This window comes from Rousettus aegyptiacus, unplaced genomic scaffold (genome assembly GCF_014176215.1).
Source record: "Rousettus aegyptiacus isolate mRouAeg1 unplaced genomic scaffold, mRouAeg1.p scaffold_m13_p_6, whole genome shotgun sequence".
Taxonomy (NCBI): Eukaryota; Metazoa; Chordata; class Mammalia; order Chiroptera; family Pteropodidae; genus Rousettus; species Rousettus aegyptiacus.
Window position 1 is genome coordinate 86463651 of NW_023416309.1, and position 24252 is coordinate 86487902.

The window sequence follows — 24252 nt, forward strand, 5'->3', positions numbered from 1 at the left end:
TCCCATGGTAAAGAAAGGGGAGTTTTAGGTGATATTGGTTTCATGTCAAAGTTATAAAAAGTTAAGAAGCCAATGACACAAGAAAGATTACCTGTTGAGTTCGTAAAGATGTCTCCCTGAGATAAAATACTGTGTCAGTGGCTGTGTGTTACTAACACATTGGATGCTTGAGTTCATGAAGCACGTATTTCCCAGGTTACTCAGACCTGTGGCTCCTTTTTCTGTGGGAACTGGAACAAACAATATGAGAACTGAAGCCTGGCTGTAGTAAGATGTCATAGACCAGTTACTTATATTTGAGATGCATTGTTTTTATAACTCTTTTAATCAGCTAAATGGAGCTAATATTTCCCTATCTCGTCTTGTAATACTAGAGGAGGTTTTTCATGGGATGTCACTGGCAATTATGATAATGCACACTCATCTGTAATCTAGAAGGAGCAATGATTCTCTTTAATTGCTATGAGTTTTTTAGAATTCAAACAATTCTCTTCTAGTGTTATATCTTTAAAAATATATTAATTGTTTAACTGCAAAGTTTGAAAGAAATTTGATGCTTCAGGTAAAAGAAAAATAAGAAGGGAAAATAAAGAATAATTTCAAGATAATCTCTTTAAAAATAATATAATGGACACTTACCTTTGTGTCTGTCTATTTTACTACTGTTTGCTATAAAGGACATTTCCTCAGGCCAGCTCATATCCTTGTTTCGAACTGAAAAGACAGAAGAGTGTTAATATTTTATCCATTGAAATCATATCCATTAAATTGTTTCTGTTAAAAAAAAAAGTTATTTCTAAATCAGGAACTAAAAGAAAAAAAATCAAGTTAGTTTTAGTAATTGACTCTGAAACCATTCTGATTATATTGGAGATTTTATAGTCACTTGGTTAGAATTAATTAGTAAGTTATTCCCTCAATTACCTATCTGAACTAAAGTTACACTCAACCACCTATAAAAGAAATTAAAGCTCTTAAAGTTAATAATTTCATTTTTAAATTGTGACAACTGTGAGAGTAATCTATTCATTTTAATACAAAGGTAGCTAGCGATGCTTCCATGATTCTTGATGGATAAAGACACGCTTTAAGTTTTCAATGGCATGTGCATGCCTTTTACATGTGTGTAAATCTGTGTGAATATACAAGTAAGCTCTGTTGATGAGGGTTTATAACTGAATTCACTTTTCACCTAGCATTTTCACCTTCACACACCATTTCTACACCTTGCCAGCAATATATTTATTTTAAAGCAAACTAAATGGTATGTAAAACTATGTAAGGGTTTAATGGGTTTTCTTTACCATTAAGAATAAAATGATCAAAAATAGTTGGAAAATTATTAAATGGATTATTAGTAAATAACAAAATCTTTAAATTCTTCCCCTAAAAACCTAATACAGATTCATGGTTCCATTCTGTACCTTCAATTACCAGGTGCTGCTCATCCTGGATTTTCAAATATTCCAACCTATGATCCTCATCGTCCAGAAGAGTGAGATAATTCTGTGTAGGGGGGAGGAAACATTTTTGTTAATTTGATTACTAAAATTGAAACAAATATGGAAATAAAAATAAATGACAATTAAAAATGTCCTTGTAACCTGAAACTAACATAATATTGTATGTTAGTTGTATTTTAATAAAAATCTTTAAAAAGTTAGTCACAGCGATGTAAAGTATAGCATAGAGAATATAGTCAATAACATTTTAAGAACTAAATATGGTATCAGATGGGTACTAGGCTTACTGGGGTGATGTATATAAATGCCTAATCACTATGTTGTACACAGGAAACTAAGATATTATGTGTCAATTGTAACTGAAAAATAAATTAAAAGAATATATAAAACGAAGTTAAAAAATATCTGTAGTTTCATAACTCATGTGACAGACATTACACATACTATAGTTGTTCAGAAATACTTAAAATTTGGGTGGTAAAATGAGGGGAAACAATGTATACTTCATAAACGTGTACTTAATGTCTCTAAAACAAAGTTATATAGAATTTTGGAGAGACCAGAAGATTCATCACACATCAAACCAAAAAATTCACTGAGATTTAGATTTTCTGAAGAGCTTACAGAAGAAATTTTATTTAGTACCTAGTATGAAATTCAGTACATGTGCTTATGACCAAGATAGAACTTGATCACTCACTAGAAACTGAAAAGTAAAATCAAATGTCACACAGTAGAATTAGACAGTTTTGTTTATGCTCACCCTGTCTCAAGTGCTCACACAATTAATTCATTTAATTCTTATGACTCCTCTAAGGGAGATATTATTATTCTCCCCAGTTACTCATGAGAAAACTGAGATAGAGAAATTGACTTGTCTTTGGTTATATACCTAACAAGCAGCAGGGCCAGGATTTAATTCCTGGAGTATGGCTCTAGGAGCTATGCTCTTATCTATTTTCCTATACTGCCTCTCAATGGTGACCAAAGTAGGATGTAAAAAAAGAGAAACTAGGGAACAGAGAACTGATTAAAACTACTTATGATCCAATTTTAGAATATAATCTGAAAACACATTGCATATTAAGCAATTAACAGAACTACCTCTGAGGAGAATAGAAGATAGGGGTCAGAGAATGGGAAGAATATTAACTATATACTTTTGTGTTATTTGAATTTTTTAACACGTGTATGTTACATTAAAATAAATCCCAAATAAACTCTATTTAGCTAAAAAAAAAAAAAAAAAAGATATTTGCTGTTACTTTATAACAATAATCTTCCTAAGATGGTTTTGTCCAGGATAATCATCAAGTGGTATTATGGATTTCAGGTGACAAATATTTATATGTATACATACAGTAATTTAAAATTTGAAGTTTTAGCTGAAAGTTTCACTTTCAGCATGATTATTGTAGACAATAACCCAAAACTCATGAGATAGGGATTTCGCACCTTATCCGGTACTCTTCATGACTGAGATGACTCTTACCTCACTGTTGTATAGCCACAGGCGCATATCTTCCTCTTTGATGCGTAGCCTCTGAGATAGATATTCATGAATTTCCTTGATGGTCTGCATTCGACTAAAACAGCCTGTATAGGCTAAGACCCGCTTTAATGGCGCATTCGGAGACGGTACATTTCCTATGACCATAGTAATTACAATAAGCAAAAGACGGATGTCAAAAAAAAAAAAAAATCCCTCAGTAATGCGGACCAAACTATTTTAATGAAATAATGATGAGAAAGGAGAGTTAGAGGCTTAATAATTTTATAAATAAGGAGGTTTAAAATAAAACTTTAAAATGAAGACAGGAGACCCAAGTATCTTAGAGTCAAAAGCCTTCACTTCGAAAGGAAGCAATAAAATCAAATAACTGGCACTACTTGGATCCCAGAAGAGTGGCAGATATAAACAATAGGCATTAGTATCTGGGCAGCCCTCAGCTGGGTCATACACAACAGCAAAAGCAAAAGATAAAGAGACTGGATTTGATAAAGAGACTGGGAAGATAAAATGAGACTGGATCTGAAGTCTACAGATAGGTAATTGGATTCATCTGATCCACTTTCTTAAAATAAACTGTCTTTGAATTAGTAATCCCATCACTCTCAGTCATTAAGTGGCCCAATTACCTGGCACACTGGTACAATTATACAAGGAAATTTTACTTAAAATTCTAAGTAAGCATAGATTCCATATAACCAAAAAGAACTTTAAAGTGAAGCTTTCCAAGAGCAAAAAAATTATCCTATTAAAAAGTAAAAGGGGGTAAAAATCATATGGCATGCATGCCCAGTAAGTTGACAGCAGGCATGACCTTGAATTCCTGAAAGGCTCAAGGTGGAAACAAAGAGAGTGCCAAGAAGAGGAAAGAGTGAAGAGTGAAGGAAGAGTATGTCAAGTCTAACCACATACTTCAATAGAGAAGGGGGATAAAATGACAAGAGAGTATGGAAATCAAAGATAGGTTGTTAAAAACAATCTGCTAAACCCTGGTTAACTATTCAGCCAAAAATCCCAGGCAAAAGGTCTGTCTTAAAATGGTCATCTTTGCCTATGGGAGGTTATAGTTTATTGAGCAACCCAAAACAAAAATAAAGTTAACATATAAATATAATCCATCTAGGTTACAATTATACATTTCAGGTAGTCTTCCACCCATTCCATGGTGACTGAGCTTTTTTCTTCTTATTAAATGCACTTTGAGTCTTCGCCTACTAAATAAGCAGATTAAAGTATGAGCATCATCTGTTTTTTTAGAGCTCCTAAAAAGAATTCACTCATCTAAAATCAGCTGAAAAATCATCTAAGAAACAATGACTTCTACAGCCTGTCAAAAAGGCTATGTTTCAGTCATTATCACTGTGGTAAGGTTTGTATACAAATAGAATAAAAGAGCCTACTAAACAGCTGTAATAAATCGAGTAATAAGAAAGATGAAAACTATGTTATGGCAGAACGAAAACCAACTGTGATCAATTTTAAACATATAGCAAAGCAAATCTTTTATTTTCAGCAAGCAAAGGATAATCCCTAAAGGAAAACAATAAAGCAAATATCTCTAATTATACATCAGAGGATTAGTTATAAGATTACAGCAAGAAAGCATATTTTTATAAACTTTGAAATGATTAATGATTGATTTCATAACTAATTAGTAAGGAATAAAATTTCAAATTAAGAACGAATTTGGAGCATAACAACTACCCAAGTGCTAGGATTCAGAAGCAATTACAAGAGTAGTGTCCAAGTCAATTTCCATTGTTCTAAGCCACATAAGAAATTTATTTGAATTTTAGACAGTTTTTATAGCATGGCTCATTAAGCAGGCAGCCACTTATACATAATTTTGTGCTTTGAATAGCATCAACAAATCTAGTGGAATTTACAGAGCAGCAAAAATCTAGGATCAGCACAAGAGTTGCAAAGAATACTTACTAAAAGTGCAACAAATCCTGCCTCTCATGTTACTTTTCAAAGAGAATTGAAAAAGAGATATGCTATGGGTGCCACAGAAGCAAGGTAAATACTTTTATTCAATGGAAAATTAAATCAAAATGTTTCATAAAGATTTTATTTCTCTGTTCCTTGATTTTGATGTTTTCCTCAAAGACAAAGTTTGGTTAGGCAAAGGCCACTGCTTTCCGAATATAACCTTTAGGGAAGAATAACCCTATTTGATTTCAAAGGAGGGATGGTACTCATAGGGTTGGTTTGAGTTCATAGGTAGTTCTTGTATACTATGTTATATTAATTATAATAACATTCTGAAATGGAAAAACTCAAATAATTTAAAATATTTGCATAGCAAAAAACATGAGCAAATCCTGCCCATCAATAAAATTTAATTTCATAGGGAAATCAAAGGGGACTTTTTTGCATGTAACACATTACAATGGGAACTTATTTGTCATTTTGATAGGTTTGATCTTTTTCAAAGCAAATGCATCACTTTCATTTTAAAAAATATATCTTTTGCTTTGTATTATCTGTCTCTTACGGAGGCTCATAAGACCTAGCATAAAGAACTTATCATGTTTTGTCAAAAAAAAAAACCAAACCCACAAGAGACACCAAAAACCAAATTAAAAAGGTCATATTGCCAATAAAATTACTTCTAAAAATTTGAGTGGGGTTAAAAAGACAAGTCACTGACTGACAGTCTCTAACTTGGGTCAAGCAAACAATTTACAATAGCTTGTCTTCAAAGAAATGAAGTATGTAAAATCTATTTCTATCTATTATCTTTGTATATTTACACACCAGAAAAGGAAATAATCCACAGTGCGCTGCTGAGATTTTGTCTCTATCCCATACAGTCTTGCGCATGACCATAGATCTAAGCCCCACAAGTGATTTACTGGTACAGTGGCACGAGACTTCGAGCAACTTCGTTTTTATTTTTTTAAGGAAATGCATGATATTCTTGCTGCATTCTTAAGTTACCTCTTGGTAAATGCTGAGGAAACATTCTCAGGCTCATCATACCCATATTCACCCAGATGTTAGACTGCTGTGTCCGAGTGGCAGGCTGCTGTCTCAGGAATAGAAGATATCGAGGAAATAATTCTAGTTCTGGGATTTCCGTCTTGCTATTCTTGATCACCTGTTGTTTTAAAAGATATAAAGTGATCGCTCTAAAAGGAGAAATAAAACTTTCCAATTTTATCTAACTTCTGGTTATTTTTAAACTAAAATGTTCAATAGATTCACACTCTATGTTTTAGTTAGATTTAAATTGCATGGGTTTAAATAGTCCTAGGTTTCTGCTCCTAAATTCACTTTCTAAGATTAGAATTCTCAGTATTTTCTCTCCTTTCATTTAAAAGTAGTAACGTCAATGAATACACTTATTTTTAATTTTCCAATAAAAGCAGCAACATCAAAATAATATTTAAAAAACTTAAATATTATCTACATTTAGTGTTTTAAGGGATGACAAGGCTCGAAACCAAACACACACCAAAGTAACTATTAATAAATCATGGTATCCTGTGCACGTGCAATTTTATCCTTAAAGGAGAAAGACCTGACATTCTTTAAAGAATTATACTGTTAAGGTGATTTTAAAAGATCCAAACCTTAGTAAGACAGGCATTGAAAAGAATAGGCAGGTCAATTTGAATTGTCCATCATTGGGGTGATGGACTTTTGGTACTACCCTCATGCCCTCTTTTCACTTTTATGTATTTCATGTATACATATTTTGCTTTTACATATTACACATTCACAAATTCTTCAGGCTGGAGTAACAAGTCAAAAAGTATGGAAGTATTCATGTCATTACAATATTCCCAGAAATGTATTATTCTCACAAAACCTTATCATCAAACATTTAAAAACACCCCATTGGCTTAACACATATAAAGAGTATTAAAATTTTATTTCTTGCATTAGTGAAGATAAAAGTTTCCATATAAATATTTACTATCTATGTTCTACTGTGTAATTGGTCTGTTCATGTTTTTGTCTATGATAAAAACTAAGTTGAATGTACAAAACTGGGATTCGCATTGTTGAAACAGGATTTTACAGTAACTCTTTCCAATTACTTGCTTGCCAGATCAAAGACACAGGAAAATATTACATTATGAAAATATTGCTTTAAGAGTTTTTTTTTTAAGGGCCAAAAGGAAAGTTTATTAGAAAAGAGGCCATATTCCACAGACAGAGCGTGGTCTCCTCTCAGAGGCAGTGAGTGAGAGAGCCTAAGAGAGACGACAGTGAGAGAGACAGAGTAGAGTACAGAGAGAAAGAATGAGAGGGACCAAGAGAAAGACATTGGGAATAAACGCAATGAGAGGGACCAAAAAAGACTGAGAGGGACCTGCTTTAAGAGTTGTAAGAGGAGTACGTTATTAATTTAGTATTCCAAACAGATAGCAGGATTAACACTGGAACTCTTTAAAACATAAATTCTTACAGAATTTTAATATAATAGTCTCAGTAGGTTTTGTTTTATTTCCTTTTGCCCTAGTAACTAATGTCTGGCAACAGAGCATTTTTTAATACCTATAGAGAACAGAAAATAATCCAATACAAACAATGGTACAAACCAAACCTGTAGGATTATTTTTTTAAAGTATTCTGCACATTCTGATATGCTATAGCATGGCAATCAAAAAGCTCCAACTGGGAGCTTTATAGACTCTTATTTAAATGAGAGCAGTAAGAGGTGCTCTCCCTGACACTCTCCTGTAAGGCCACTAGAAGAAAACTGACAACCATAATTACTTATGATTTCAGATTAAATGAGATTTTGGGGAAGATAATATTAGCAACAGTCAACATTTATTGGCCACTTACTATGAATCAGATGCTGTGCTAATCATAAGTATTATTTAATTATCAAAACAACTCTAATGAGCTGGATATTATTATCTCCATTTTACAGATGAGAAAATAAAATTTAGAGATTGCAAAACTGGTAATCTGGATTCAGGCAAGCTTTAAAACATCAAATTCTCTCTCTCTCTCTCTCTCTCTCTCTCTCTCTCTCTCTCTGTGTGTGTGTGTGTGTGTGTGTGTATCCACACACATAACACATAATTATCACAATGTTTCCTCTACAAATATATACTATTAAGAGAAGGAAAGTCCCAGAAATTAAGTGACTACTAACTCAAGGACTTCCCAACTCCTAATAAATAAAGAATATAATATATATGTATACATATCTATGTATGCTCATACTTATATGTATCTAAGAGTCCTAATGCGAAATACAATAGGAACCTGTTGGAGCCAACGATAATTGAATTAAATTATATCAAAATTATTAGGAATATCAAAATTATAGACTAAGGCTTTATACCAGAATTTTACTCTTTTTGGAAGTGATCTAACTTATTTTATCTCATCTATGCAAAACCTTCCTGGTATAAGAAAGTTCTAGCTTGGACATTATATATGCGACAGTGTTTCTTAATATACCAAAAGAATCTTCTTATAAAGTATTTTATTACATCAACAATATAATGAGTATTCAGGATGAGTCCTGCTGTTTACTGTATAAGCACAACAAATGACACGGCATAGTTAACTCACTGAAATTTGGTATTACATACTCTAAGTCCTTTAAATTATTTTAGAGCATTTTACTTATGCTCTCAATACTCATCCTAGTAATGGCAACAAACAGAATTCATTCACTAGGTTTGAATTCCTGTTATCTTATGTTGTGATCTTCCTTATATTCCTCCTTCAAAAAAACTAACCACAAAAATTCACCAAGAGCTACAAGATGAACCTGATCCCTCACTAGATGCCTGTGTGGTTAATGGAATAACAATTTCGGAAGTAAAATATGCACCACTTTCCCTACATTCACTAAAGTTTCTGACACTGTCTCTCAGACTCCTACTCTAGCCTAAGACCTGCATTATCCTAATGTCTGAGTTTATGTGGATGATTTATTTAATAGCCTAGCCTCATAATTTCCTGACTTTATGTAGTCTAGTGACTGTTCCCTCCACTCCATAAAAGCCACTCACTTCCACAGGCACATCATTGTACGGCCGGCATCTAATACAGCACTCAACAAATGTATGAATGAAGGAGAAAGAATGTAAAATTTGTTCAACTGAGCTGAGCAGGTACTGAGTACTCTGCTACCGTAAGTAAGAACTAATCTGTGGGTAGTGAGGTTCATATATCAACATAACAAAAGATCCCATCTATGACTGCTCCCTATATAAGGCACAATTGGCTATACTTACAGGTCTAGGAAGAGCCAGGTTTGCTCCATACCAATGATAAAGTGCTCTCCACACAGGTTCTGGGACCATTTCATAATCTCTTCCATGGATCAACTGTGGGGTTCGTTTCAATCGTCCTCCTTCTAGTGTTAATGATGTAGCCTTAGAAGGATGAAATGTAAATGTTGACTTAAATATTACAGTCTCTTGTATTTTAACAAAATATTGACACAGAAGAACATGTCACTACTCAGTTTTATGTTACTGGATAATAAATTAATTTTCTAAAAGATTTTTATTTTTAACTTTCAAAATAAACTAAGAAAGGGCGCTCAAGGCAAATCATTTGAAAAAAATCATCAGAACATTTGAAATAATAATAATAAGACTGATTTTTACAGATTTCTTTCGGACAACAGAAATTGTTGTTTTGGAAAAAAATTCCATATGCATCTGAAAGTACATCTTCACAGTAGCTGTTCTAAGACAGAGCTACATTTCCAAGGATCACTACACAGCTTCTATGCAAGTACTAAATCATAAAATATTCTTACAGAAATGTACTAAAAAAGATTTCCATCCATAATGGCTTAATTAAATGAACCACTAATGTTTTGCTATGTGCTAAAAATTCTAGAATGAAATTTATTAGCAACCTGAAAGAGAATGATTTTAAGTAGATGTCAAATAACCTACCTTTACTGGTTCTTGAGTTACTAGTGGCTGGTTATCAATAGCCCCTGGTTTCTGAGGATTGAGATGCAACAAAATATTCCCATTGGCTCCTAGCAAACACTGGTTGTTATTGTCAGAAGTGTTATGTTGCCGAGCAAAGCACATATCTGCCCCTGGTGTGGCAGAATACAGAAAGCCTGTAAGGAAAAGGAGGATGGAGTCTCTTTATTTTTAGTTATTATACATAAAGAGGCTTAAAGATATGAACTCAGTGTCCATATACTAGGTTAATGTTATTCTTCTGTTGGCATATCATTACTGTAGATTCCAATAAATCTATAGGAGATAGGAAATATTCCTTTCTGGACAATATCTAACATAGCACTAGGTAGAATAAAAGCTTTAAAAACTGCTACCAAATGAACTTTGGCCAGCCTCCTAGAATATCTGATAATTCATAATAAGACTTTTACATCCTCTGACAGGAAAGGAAGAAGTACGGCTAAGCAGTTGGGCTCTCACATAGTCTCCTACAATTCTCTTCTACCTGCAAAGACATTGCAAACATTCTTGGTAGATAAACCAGAGGGAAGGAGCTAAAACGAGAAGAGTGCTGGGTGGAAGAAAGACACTGTTCCCTAATAAATCTATTTGAAAGGAAGGCATAAATGTTACAATAGAAAAAACACACACACACACAAAATGATTAATGATGACTTAAGAGCTATAAATCTCAATGACATTTTAAGGCATTAACTCACAACTACATATTAATCTCAGGTAAACATTCTAGCCATCTATCACTTTGAACCTACTATCTGTCGCAATGCTCAGCCTATAGATAACACAGGTTATAGAGTGAGCACATATAAAAAAGAATATGTGAGGGTTAAGAAATAATGTTGGTGTTAAAGCCCATTAGAGAGAGTACTCCAAGGACTGCTTAAGTGATCTTTGTAATGTCATATGGGGAAGAAGAATCAGTAAATTCTACAAAGAGCTATCTAGCTCTGTCCAATTTGCCTACTACTTCAACAGCGAAGGAGAAAAGACCTCAAAGAAAAGATAAGAGTAAGATCAAGAGTCCTGCCACTATATCAGCAGAATAATAGGGATCAACTCAATTCAGCTGGGCCACAAAAACACAAGAGTATTTTCCCTATACGTGTAAGTTTTATGTAGGTACTAAGTTTTACATAGGTACCAAGGACTGAAGGGAATTATGGGAAGCATTATGAATTCTTCCTCAATATTAACAAAATAATCTTCAAATTCCAGGCTGATATGTCTGTAGAATCTGATATTAGGGTGCATTTAATCCAATGAAGGTGTGCTTATTGTTAGAGCGTCCTGAAAACAGAAATATTTTTTTTTCAAAAACTGAATCCCCAAATCTAAATTTATTTACAAAATTAATTAACAGCAATATGGAGAGATGTAGCTTAATCAGTAAAAATATTTCAAGAATCTTATAATTGACCATTTCATTCAAAACTTATTTCTTTGAATGGAAGCCTGATGCCCAATATTCTACCAAGCATACTCTTACAATTCACTCCTTTCAGAACTGACCCTAACTAAACCTCAGGGGAAACAAGTCATCCTTACCGCCACCAGAAGTTTCTGAGGCTTCAGAAGCGGTAGAAATGTTGTCTGAAAATTTCTCTTCTGTGGTGTTCACATGATTAAGGCTGCCTCCTCCAATTTTATCTTCACTCTGCTCTACAGAACGTATTGAGGTTCCAAATGAATATTTTCCTCCATTTAGAACAGATGATGGCTCGATTACAACGGGGCTGGCATCCTAAAAAGCATAAAGTTAGAGATTAGGAGGTACAATTTAATAACGTGACAACTTCAATATGAGTCCCCAAATTATCTATTGTTTTTAAGACTCCTGTGGTTGGCTACAACCATTTAAAACATTTTAATGTATAACTAAATTTTAATTTCTTCAAAAAGGAAGAGTGTATATAAATAAAATTGGTAAGGTAGACTTGGAACAGACTGCGAAGGGCTCTGTGCCATTAAAAGTAATTTAGACTTTGTTGTTGGTACATGCTGTTGAGTTGGCCTTGACTCCTGGGGACCCTATGAATGAGTATATCCACAACATTCTGTCCCAATAGCCTTACTCAGCTTCTACAGACTCATGGCTACGGCTTCTTTTATGGAGTCAATCTATATCATATTTGGTCTTCCTTTTTTCCTGCTGCCAGACTTCATTCTGCTAAAAACTGGAAATGATGGACGGCATTTTGTGATATTAAAAAGTTAAATAATATTTATTCTTTTTATTACTAAAGATTACATTTTCACTGTAGAAAATTTTTTAAAAATATGCAGAACTATATGACAAGTACACAGATCCCATTATGAAGCATTAACCATAGCTGACATTTTGATGTGTTTATTTTTTTGTGACTGAAAACACATGTGTATGTGTAAAAAATAAGTAAAATGGAGTATTATTTAGAATTAAGGGCAGGGTTCTAACTTATCAGCTATGTGACCATTCACAATAAGTAATATTCTAAGCCTGTTTCTTCATGGGTAAAATTAGGATAACATTAGAATCTACATCAGAGTTACTATGAAGACTGCATGAGTGTCACATATGAAGTGCCTGGCATTTAGGAAATATGAACTATCATTTTGGCTGTTGTTAAATAGATATAACATTTTAAGCATAGCATATTATTTCTTTTTTCTTTCACTTAGCATTATATTGACAGGATTTTTCTGTGAAAGGATTTTAAACAGTGGAATAGCATAATCCAATTTTTGCTTTAAAAATAAGTCTACTGTACAGAAAGTACAGGAGGCAGAAACTCAAAACTGATATATAAGTTAGAAGACTCCAATAATAATTCAGGTAAGAGATGATGAGGTACTAAACTATAAAGATAGATCCAGAAATAAGGAGATGGAGAGAAGAGCATGGATTTAGGAGATGTAGGAGGTGAAAAAAATTGACAACTAACTGTGTATAAAAGATGGGCAAAGATAATTCCAATGTATTAAGTGAGGTGCTAGCTTAGATGACTAGACAAGAGTTGACACCTTTTTAAAAGAAGGCAAGTGGTTTTGTTAACCAATGTCACCATAATAAAAAAATAAAATAATTAATAAAACAAGGTAAGTGGGTGAATGGAATTGTTTTGGGAATGAGCTTGTTTTGGGAAATTCTGGTTTGAGGTACCTGGAGAGTTGAGTCTAGTGTTCAGGACAGAGAAAGAGGTTGGATATAAAATCTGAGGCTCAAAAGACTTCCTAAAGCATAAGAATATAATAATATCTAGAATAAGGAGAGAACAATATTTACAGAATAGGTAGGGGAGGAATCTGGAAAGGAGACTTATTCTACTGATCACAGAAAGATCAAGAGATTGTGGGGTCCCTGAAGCAGAGACTGCGACCATAGAATCATTTTATATACAGTTTAAAGGTGAAAAAAAAAAACAGATAAGAATTGAAGGGAAGCAGGAAGTATGGTGCTATGAGAATGTGCATCTGTCAGTGTTTTAAAAAGATCAGGGTATTTGTAGCTGAGAGAGGGAAGACAAAGACTAGAGTGACTAACCATTGGAAAAAGATCCCATACGCATCTGATGGGATAGAAAATAATATGGATAAAAGAACTCAAGTGGTATTCAACAAACACTGACATGAATTTCCGTAGATAATACTCATCAATGAATATAGGTCCTGAAGGCACTGCTTATAATAAAGTAATTGAAATGCAAGAAAAACATCACATCAAATTTAAAATGCGAACTCTAGGTAACAGCATAGTAATAGCATAGTGGATGCTTCAGTTTCTTTTAATGCTATTGTAGCTCCCTAATTTTAGCCAAAACAGAGAGATAATGTATCAACATTTTACTAGATGTTTTCTGCTCTTTGATCTGGAAGCCAGGTGAATACTATCAATTTGTAGACCCTTCGGAAGTCATATCTGAAGAAACTCCAGTGCCTTTCATTAAAAAGAGTGGCAAGAAGAATGAGAAAAAAACCCAGGTTTCTTTCTACATACCAATTAATTAGATTAAAAATTTTAAATAGCAAGATAGCTTTATTGTTAAGATTTCAAACAATTCAGAAGCATACAGATTCACATTCATTACTACAGATCCAAATCTTAGCATCTCTGTCAATTACTTTCTCAAAGCATGGGAAAGGTACCAGATTATTTGGCACATTAAATAACCCTAGTTCATAGTGAAAAATCTATTCCCTATTCAATTTTCTTTCAATCCTCTGATTACTTCAAGGAAAGGGTCTCAGGTTGGTATTAATGTGCTAAAAATCTAATACTTGATATGCTAATCAAATCTTCAACAATTTCTCTTCTTAACAGAGAACAGGACTCAATATCAGTCTTCAAAAGGCAACACTATTTAGCTGAAATTTAATAATATATTTTATTTTCATTGAATTTATTTTTATTTTGACCTTCTAGTTCTGGAATGTGGCACTGATTTTCTATTTAAGACAGTGATATACAGTTTCCTTTTAAAATACATTTACTTATGTAAAATGGTAAAATTATTTATATAAACATATTAAGCAAATAACAGTATGGGCATTATATGGCAAAAAATGATGACCATAGTTCATAAAAGACTAAAAACTGGGATCTACATTAAAGATAGATTTGGGACCATCATTATTTTAAAGAAGTCAGAATTGTATGGATAATGGAACAATAAAACCAAACTGACCTATGGCCAAAAGAAGTCGAAATAATTCAGGCCTGAGTAGTTTATATTATTAATCATGCATGGACTTCAGTCTGTGGATTTCATATCAATTTCTTAGAGATAATATTGATCTTCTCACAGCTTTTCTGATATTGAGGCCATACCAACAAAAATGGCTTATTTAAATTAACTCAACCTTTTTCTTCAGTTATGCTTTCTGATTTATTTGGTCTAAAGTAGCATATTGGCATTTCTTTTTCTTTGTTTTTTAAATTTTATTTTAAAGCTCTCTATGTGTGATTCTATGAAGCCAGAATTCATAACCATTGCCCTAGAAAGGATTATAGTCCCGTATTTCTGTTTTCCTAATGTGTTCCAAATGCTGAGAGTATAGTAACTAATTTCTTATTAAATCTATTACTTGCTCTGGAACTTACTTTTTAGAAACAGATCCAGATTTTAATGAACCTTTGGGTCATTTGCTTTTTCCTATTAAGATGGAGTAAGACAGACAGCACAGCCATTTTGAAAGAATAACTTTCTGAAAAATTAAAGTCTTCCAGGTCACTTTGTTATTCTCCAGAAAAATCACTTTATTCTTGATATAAAAGTATTCTTGAACTTAAATGATGTCTGCATAATTATCATATGGATGACAGGTAACTCCTTTTTAAATTTGTATTTACTTCTGTTTCCATTTATATTGTTTATTTATGCACTATAAATTACTTCTTAAAAGTTTTGTAGTAATATATTTTGAGGAAGATTAGGTCTCCTTAATCTCACGTGGAAAAACAATTTTCTTCAAGTTTTCATTTGAATTTGGCATTTAACAAAATTTCAATTGGAAATATCTGGAATTATATTTGAAATGCTTTCATTGATTCGAAAATCTTATATGGAGCCTGCTTCTAAAGAAAATTTACATGAAACCATTCTTACAATACTTGTTATTCTGAACATTTTAGTCCACAGGATGAATCTACAGATAACACTGGCAAGAAAACAGGATGATAAAACTATTATATAGCATTAAACTTATTAGGTAGAGTTTTACAAAAATATAACAATAGAATGATTATAATAGATTATCAGAGGCTGTAATTTTTGTCCCCAGATTGCAGACAGTACCATATGCTTTTAACATGGCTCAGTAAATTACATACCCTTTAGACTTGGAGAATATGGATTTTTCTTCATTTCATTTCCAACGTTCTAAAACAGTGTGATCTGTCCTTTCACGGTCTTCGGTTTTCTTTTCTGTTCTAGGAATCTAATGCTCTCAGTGTCTGCCACTGCCTGAAAATGTCATCTCTACTCAGATTCATTCTTTTTTACCCTTCTCTGCTCTATTTTTCTTGTCATTGCTTCCACTCTTCTTGGCTTTCAGTGAAATTGTCAATCTTTCCAGTAAATTAATCTCATCACTACTTTCCTATTATATATCAAACAAACCAATAATGGTCATATACTGTAGTCAATGGCTCTTTTTCACTGTATTATTTCTAGTTGCTCTGGGAAATTTTTTTGCCCTAAACATCAAAGGTTCTTGTTTTTAATATTTCTTCGTCTGGAAGTATCAGAAACTATCCTAGAAGCCTGTGTTTTCAGGAACACAGGTCTCTAGGTAGGTAAAGTTTTATCCATGGTGAGAAATTTTTTCACTTTATCTGAGTCAATGATTCCTAAAAGGCCTACATGGCACTTTAATATTAAAGATAAATCTATTTTGAGAATTTTATGATTCCTTCTAAGTTGTATGAGTGGTTAATGATATTGCAAAATAAGGGTCAGGTTTCACTTTATTTTCTATCAGTGATGATGCTACTTATTTTATGCCTTATATATGAATATTACAAATATTAATGTTCTTAACTAATAGTTATGACTATTTTATAATTCATTAGTCTACACTGCTGCTTTGGGAAAAATGGAAGGTAGTATGGAGTAATGGAAAAAGGACTAAGGTAGGAATCAAGAGACCCGAACTCTAGAGATTTGGATCAGGTAATAATCTTCTACAACTTAAGGCAATTAAAAAACCTAAAGGGACTTCGGAGGCTTCATTTGTAAATTTAGAGAAGAGAGATGCTTAAAGTGCTTTTAGCTCTAAAGTTACATGATAACAAAATAGTAAAATCTGTACATAAGCAGTAATAGCTGCTCCCTCATAGTTCTCAAACAGGAGGAAAGATACGATGATGACAAAATATTTTACCATTTCTTCCTATTTACATTTTTACAAAAGGAAATTTTACTTAGAAAAACACTTGGCTCATTAGAGAGAACAAATCATCATGAACAGATTGAGCATTCGAGCTCAAGTGAATTACAGCAAATCTGAGATAAACTACTTCTGAGAAACGATTGCTTATTTTTCCTACTCCCTTGGTCTCTTTCCTTGGTCTCTTTCCATTTAGGCATGCCACTACCTGAAAGATAGTCTGCCCTCACAGACAATTAATAATTCACATAAGTGAATATGCCATTTTGTGAAGAGAAAACATTAAAGCTAATTGATGTCCTAGAGTAAGATCGAATTATCTAACACGTTAAAAACGTTTTGTTTGTTTGTTTTTAAAGCAAGGCATTTGTCAAAGTTGTCCTGTATACTGGAAAGGTAAATTTCAATCACTAATTAATTGGTACTTCTGCTCCTGCTGCTGCTATGACTACTGTTATTTCCTCTAACTCTCTATATAAGGTGTTTCTACTTGCTAGGCAGGCTCAGGGCTAAGTGCTTCACATATATTATTAACTCATTTAATCTTTATAACAACACTATTGAAATAGGTATTATTACTAATCCAGTTGTTTGTATGAGGAAACCAAGGTAGAAAAAGGATAAGTAACTTGTTTAAGATCATCCAGCAAGTAGCAAGACTAGGACTTCAACACAGGGAGTGCAAGCTCACTATATTATCCTGTATGATTTCTCATAATATTAGCTAATACTTATTGAGTACTTACTATGTGTTAGACACTGTTCTAAAACATTTAACATGTATCAACTCCTTTAATTGTCTTCTCATAACACCTCTCATTTTATAGATAAGGAAAACTAAGGTCCAGAATGTCACTCTTTTTTCAGGTTATTTGCATTTAAAAGGAAGTTACTGTCCAGACATTAGAAACATGGTGGAGTGAGAGATGTCTCCAGATTTCTCCCCTTGAACATCTAAAACTCAACAAAAAAACAACCAACCTGTACACAAACATGTCTGAGAGAAGGTTCTGCGAATAAGAGCTACCATACCAAAGGTCAGAACCCTGGGAGTTGGGTGGTAGACTGGGAGAAACAAAGAAGCTGCCTCTCGCAGCCAGAGCTCCCTACAGGAGCAGGTAGAGGAGGTGCAGGTGGGTTCCCTGAATAGCCCCTTCCTGAGAGAGCTGTCAGCTCCACAAAGCAGGGGTACCGAGGAACCAGAGCAGAAGCAGAAGAGTGGAGACAACAGTGAAGCAACAGTTCATTATTACCGGCCCTGGTTGCACATCGCCAAGGCTGAGCTGCAGTCTCCATCTCCCAATCCGGAGGGCACCTCCCTCCATATACTCCAAGACCAAATACCACTGAGCCCCAGGGGAATCTGAGCAAATACTACCAAAAATGTCACTAACAATGACAGGGACTGAGATTGAAGGTAGTGAGCGTGATTAAATATTTATAAGGAAAAAAAAGGCATTATTAAAACTTTACGTAAAGCAGGGATCCAAGAGGTTTTGATGCCACCTACTGGAAACTAAAAGAAAAACACCTTAGCAATAAGCCAAAGAGAGACCTTTACATAATAAATCTTTCTAGAAAAAAGCAGAATACATTTCCATTAATGCCCAGGCAGAGAAATAGTCCATTAAACACCATGAATCACCAAGGTGACAAGGCAGCTCAGAAAGAAAGAGAAAATTCTCCAGAAAGTAAGTTTAAAGACATAGAAATATGCAACTTAAATGACAGAAAATTCAGGATAGCACTTCTGAAAAAAAACTCAGTGAGATCCAAAATAATTCCTAGCAACAATTCCAGGAATAAAAAAACAACCAGATCAGCAGAATGAGTTTTTTAGCAAGAAGATTGAAACCCTTAAAGAGAACCAAAGAGAACTTCTGGAAATGAAGAACACACTTTAGAGATGAAGAATGAAATAGCAACCTTGGGAAAAAGAGTCAACCAAATGGAGGAAAGGATCAGTGATATCAAAGACAGAAATCTAACTTTCCCTCTATGCAAACTGGTAACAAACAATATAGAATGCCAGAGTGCGGAGAGGAACATGACACCTAAGTGCAGATTTCCCACTCTACATCTCTCCCTGATCACCCTCCACTAATTCTTTTAAGGTTATGGCAGGCAAAGGCAAACTGGGTTCATGTTTTCAATAGTGCACTTCTGTTTATAAGGGACGTGCTGCAAAGAGTAAGACCTTTATCATGTTCCAACAAAAAGTAATACTTCAAACACAAAACTAGGTTATTCTTTGAGTCTGTAGCCAGTAAGACTTTAATAACCATTCATTCTAAGGCCAAACTAAGAATATATAGACCAAAAGCATTTCAAAACAGACTGTGATGTGTTACCCCAATGTTCTCATTTTCTACTTACAATCACCATTATTATCTACTTACAAGGTCTTTGAAGTCATTTGCCTACTTTTACTCCTTCAGGACACCAGTCTACCTTTTCCAATTAATATATTTTACATACGAAAACAAACTACTAAACTCTAAAAGGGAAAAAGAACCAGGCAGAAGAATGAGGTAAATAAGGTAAGCAGTCTACTAATATTCTGTTAAACAATGACAGAAAAAAATATATAAGAACAGTATGAATAAAATCATTAGAATTTTATTAGTGATCATTTGGCAACTGACAATGAGTCTATATATCAACTGGCTCTCCAGGAATGGAGAAATCTGATTCCTGAAATTATTTTTTTCAGTTTTCTAATTCTGAAAAATATTCCTTCTATGTTTTAAATAAGACTAGAATATTCACTAATGAGAATTTCTTCTTTAACTATTTGGAACAATGGCAGATTATAATTTAGAAATTGAGTTCTGAAGTTAAAATCAACACTTCTTACCAAAGGGTTTTCAACTTTTTTGATGAAAAAGGTGAATAAATGAAAGACAATGTAAATGATGTGGTTGAGAGGCCACTGTATTTAAAGTTAGTCCTTAGGATTTTTTTTTTAAAAGATAAAAATTATTTTATTGCTCTTGAATTTAATTTATTTTACTGGTTAAGTAGTCAGGTTTGATCCCAGAACTTCTAATCTGAGCAAAATACTCAGGTTACCTTAATCTCAGCCTCACGTTCCTCACAAATCAAATGAGTACAATACCACCTTCCTCGCATATATAAGGTGCATATTACATGCACCTCCATGCCCAGTAATATCTTCCACATATAGTTGTTGTAAGGAAGAAATTTATGAGGAACTGTAAGCACAGAGCCTGGTCCATAGCAAGTTTTTTATGGGTAGTCATTTCTTCCCCCTTCAAATCTTTATCAAAGTTGGAGCATTTTATTACTAGTCAGTAGTCACACAAAGTCTGATGGAATTGAAAATCCTATGAAAAATGTAGAAAAAAGGAGTCTTACTCACATATTTGACATAGTCTTTCCACTGCTGCCACCACTGCATGGAGATGATAAACCAATTGTGTCCTGGTTGCAGACCATACCTGCTCTCTCGTTCTAACCACCCTCTGTACATACGAAATTCAAAACATCAAATGATGTGTGAAACAGATGATCACACACGCTCACAAGTTATCATTAGCAATTTTTACAAAGGAAAAACATGAAACAGATATACTCGAGAGACTGCTACAATTTCAATTAGTGAAACATTGATAAGCCAATTTCAGGAGTCATAATACCACTATCAAGCCTCATACTGATGCTTTTAAAAAAGCTTTACTGAGGAATATTTTACATAACATATAATATACCTGGATTAAGTTAAAAACTCAATGATTTTGCATCTATCACCACAATCCAATTTTAGAACATTTCAATTACCACCAAAACATACCCTGTGCCTGTTTTTAGTCAGTCCATGTTACTGCCCTTAGACCCAGCGAACCACTATTTTTTATTGCTTACAAATTTCCTTTTTCTGAACACTTCATATAAATGGAATGACATAACACATGATCTTTTACATTTAGCCTTCTATTTAGCAAAGTGCTTTGAGGTTCATCTATGTTGTAGCAGATATCCTTAGTTGGTGCTTTTTAAATTACTGAATAGCATTCCGAAGGTATATATGTACCACATTTTGTTTATCCATTAATATCTGATCATTTGAAACTGGCAAACTTTTTGCAACATGGCTGCACCATTTAACATTCCCATTAGTAATGTCTGAGGCTTCTGTTTCTACATATTCTTGTTGACATTTATTGTGTGTCTTTTCTATCATAAATGTTTGTGGGTGTAAAATGGTCTCATATTGTGATTTTTAAAACAATGCTTTTATTGAGGAGAAATTCACATAAGGTAGTGGTTGCACATTTTGAATGTAATATGTCCCTGAATTATATGCTTTCAAATGGAATATTTTGTTATGTAAGTCTCTCCAAAACATTTTCATATATCCCAAAGAAACAGTTACACATTAAGCTGTTTTCCCCTATTATTCTCTTCCCCAACATGCTGGCAATCACCAATGTGCTTTCTGAACCTACAGATTTACCTCTTCTGGACATGTCATATAAATGGGATCATACGGTACGTAACCTCTTGTGTCTGGTTTCTTTCACTTGTGAGGTTTCATCCATGTGGTAACATGTATCAGTATGTCATTCTGTTTTATGGCTGAATAACATTCCATAGTATGTATATACCACATTTTATTTATCCATTCATCCACTAATGGCTACTTGGTCTGTTTCAACCTTTTAGCTATTTTAAATAGTGCTGCTATGAACATCTGTGTACAAATATTTGATTTTGTTTTCAGTTGTTTTGAGTATATACCTAGAAATAGAATTGCTGGGTTATATGGTAATTCCATGTTGAGGAACTACCAAATTGTTTTCCACAATGGCTACACCATTTTACATTTCCACCAGCAATGTCTGAGGGTCCCAATTTTTCCACATCTTCACAAAATCTTTTTTCCATTTTTAAAAATTATAAACATCCTGGTAGGTGCAAAGTGGAATTTCACTGTGGTTTTGAGTTGCATTTCCTTAATGACTAATGAACACCTTTTCATGTTTTTGATGGCCATTTATATGTTATCTCTGGAGAAATGTATATTCAAGTCTGTTGCCTGTTTTTAATTGACTTTTTGTTTACAAGTTGTAGGAACTCTTTATATATTCTGGTTACTTGACCCTTAGCAGATCTATGATTTACAAATATTACCTCCCATTCTGTAGGCTGTCTTTTCATTTGACAATGGTCTTTGATGTACAGAAGTTTTTAATTTTGATGAAGTCGAATTCACCTATTTTTTCTTTGGTTACTCATGCTTTTGACATCACATATAAGAATTCATTTCAAAATCCAAATCATTCTTAAAATATTTTTGCTGGATGTAGAATTCTTGGTTATTTTTCTTCTTTAAGAACTTTAATAAAAATACCAGTACACTCACTTCTGAATTCCAAGGTCTCTGATGAGAAAACTATTACTCACATTGAGGATGCACTGTATGAGATGAGTAGCCTCTTTCTAGCTTTCAAAATTCTGTCCTTGGCTTCTGACAATTTTATTATAATATGTCTTGTGAATCTCTTATGAGTTTACCTTCTTGGAGTTCACTGAGCTTTTTGAATGTTTAGATTCATGTCCTTTTACCAAATCTGGGAAGTTTTGGGCCATTATTTCTTCAAATGGTCTGCTGCTTTTTCTCTCTTCTCTCCCTCTGGGATTCCCATCGTGTGTGTTGATATGCTTGCTGCTATTTCACAGGTGTCCTAAGCTCTATTCATTTTCCTCCACTCTATTCTTTCTACTCCTTGGGCTGGACAATTTCAATTAACTTAAGTTTACTGATTCTTTCTTTTACCTTCTCAAATCTGGCGGTGAACCCCTATAGTGAATTTTTCATTTTAGCTATTGTGCTTTTCAGCTCCAGAATCTGTGCCTTGGTTCCTTTTTATATGTTCTATCTCTTTATTCATATTACCTATTTGTTCAGACATCAGTCTCCTGGTTTACTTTACCTCTTTGCTCATGGTTTCTAGGAGCTCTTTGAACATATTTAAGAGATGGTAGATTGAAAATCCTTGTCTACTAAGTTCAATGACTGTTTCCTTGTGACAGTTTCTGTTCATTTCTTTTGTGAATGTGCAATACATTCTTGTTTCTTTGCATGTTTCATAATTTGTTGGAAACTAGAACTTTTAATATTATAATATGGTAACTCTGGAAATCAGATTTCTCTCCCCTCAGGGTTTGCTTTTGTTGCTTGCTGTAGTTTTTTATTTAATGGCTTTCTCAACTCTTTTTTTAAAATCTGTAGTTTTTGTTATGTGTGGTCTCTGAAGTCTCTCTTCATTTGTGTCCAGCTACTGTTTCAAAAGAATTTTTTGAATGGCAGGAGGAAGATGGGAGTGGGAGAGAGAATGAAAGGGGTGAGGGAGAGAGAGAAAAGAGAATAGGAAGCAGAGAGAAGAGGAGGAGGAGAAGAGAAAGAAGGAGAAGGAGGAGAGTGGGGGGCGGGACAGGAATAGAGACTGGATGAGGAGACAAAAATCACTCCTGTCTTTGCGGAAACACTGTCTGTGCCGGGAAACTCTTTAATCTTTAGCCAAGATGTTTACAGTGCTCTTAGCCTTCTTTTCTTGTATATGCTGAGTCTAGAAATTAGATAGAGGTAAAAGCACAGGAGTATTTTCAGGTTTACTGTGAGTGTGCACCTTGCCACGAGTATGCGCAAGGCTTTCTAAATTCTCTAGTAAAAAGTGTGCTTTTGAATGCTCTAATTTTCCAAGGGAACGCTCCATCTTTTCCGTCTAGATTTTTGGCACCCCATTGAATGGCTCAACTATAATCTTTTGCCCCAGGTGCTGCTGTTTACTCATTTGCCTTACAGTATTTTCAAGGACTACCCATCACTTTTCCAGCCTGATAAGTTCTCAGGTATACCAGAAATGAGCCCCTTGCATTGGTTCTTTAGGTAAACACAGACAGGTTAGAACAGATACACAATAGATAAAACATGAATTTTTGTGAATAAGGTTTGCATCATTCCATCTGAAAACAGGGACCAGTTGCCCAAACCAGAAACATGGGCTGCCATCTTCCAGACAGACACCAAACCAGGCAAGGGCAAATATAACTGCCAGAGAGTTTTCCTACTGGTTTTAAGTGGCGCCTTTTTTCATTCAGCATATGCTTGGTTGCTGTAAACCTTTGACTTTTTAAAGATGCCTAACACAGTCTGTTTTGATAGCTTTTCCTTCATTTTTCATTGTTTCCATGGAGAGACACAGAACCTTGAAACTACCCTACTATATCACCTTCACTGAGTCATTCCTCTCACTGTGCCTTTTTTAAATCTCACCCCCCCCCACCACCACCACTTCCACCTCTGACCTACGGATGTTGCCCTCTCCCTATGAGAACTGGATCTCTGAAGGCTGGGAGTCTCCCTCCATGCACGCGCAGCACACACCTGGGGCCTGGCACTCCTTCCTGACTGTGGCTCCACTGGGGTTTGAACCCAGGACCTACTGCGTGTAAAGCA

At 34.1% G+C, this 24252-nt stretch overlaps 1 protein-coding gene across 2 annotated transcripts in view; it reads right to left on the reverse strand.

Moving 5' to 3' along the window:
* Positions 1–24252, reverse strand: part of USP32 (ubiquitin specific peptidase 32) — a 158010-nt gene that overhangs the window by 25173 nt on the left and 108585 nt on the right. Inside the window, exons 12-20 of one of the 2 annotated variants that reach the window (XM_016143364.2) lie at positions 20152–20254; positions 11451–11646; positions 9864–10039; positions 9189–9329; positions 5959–6076; positions 2956–3110; positions 1425–1506; positions 640–714; positions 92–230 (exon numbers count right to left, since the gene is read on the reverse strand). In XM_016143364.2, coding sequence (XP_015998850.2) covers positions 92–230; positions 640–714; positions 1425–1506; positions 2956–3110; positions 5959–6076; positions 9189–9329; positions 9864–10039; positions 11451–11646; positions 20152–20254 — 1185 coding nt within the window. Of the gene's footprint in view, positions 1–91; positions 231–639; positions 715–1424; positions 1507–2955; positions 3111–5916; positions 6077–9188; positions 9330–9863; positions 10040–11450; positions 11647–20151; positions 20255–24252 lie in introns of both variants that reach the window. The other variant, XM_016143363.2, reaches the window with a different exon arrangement.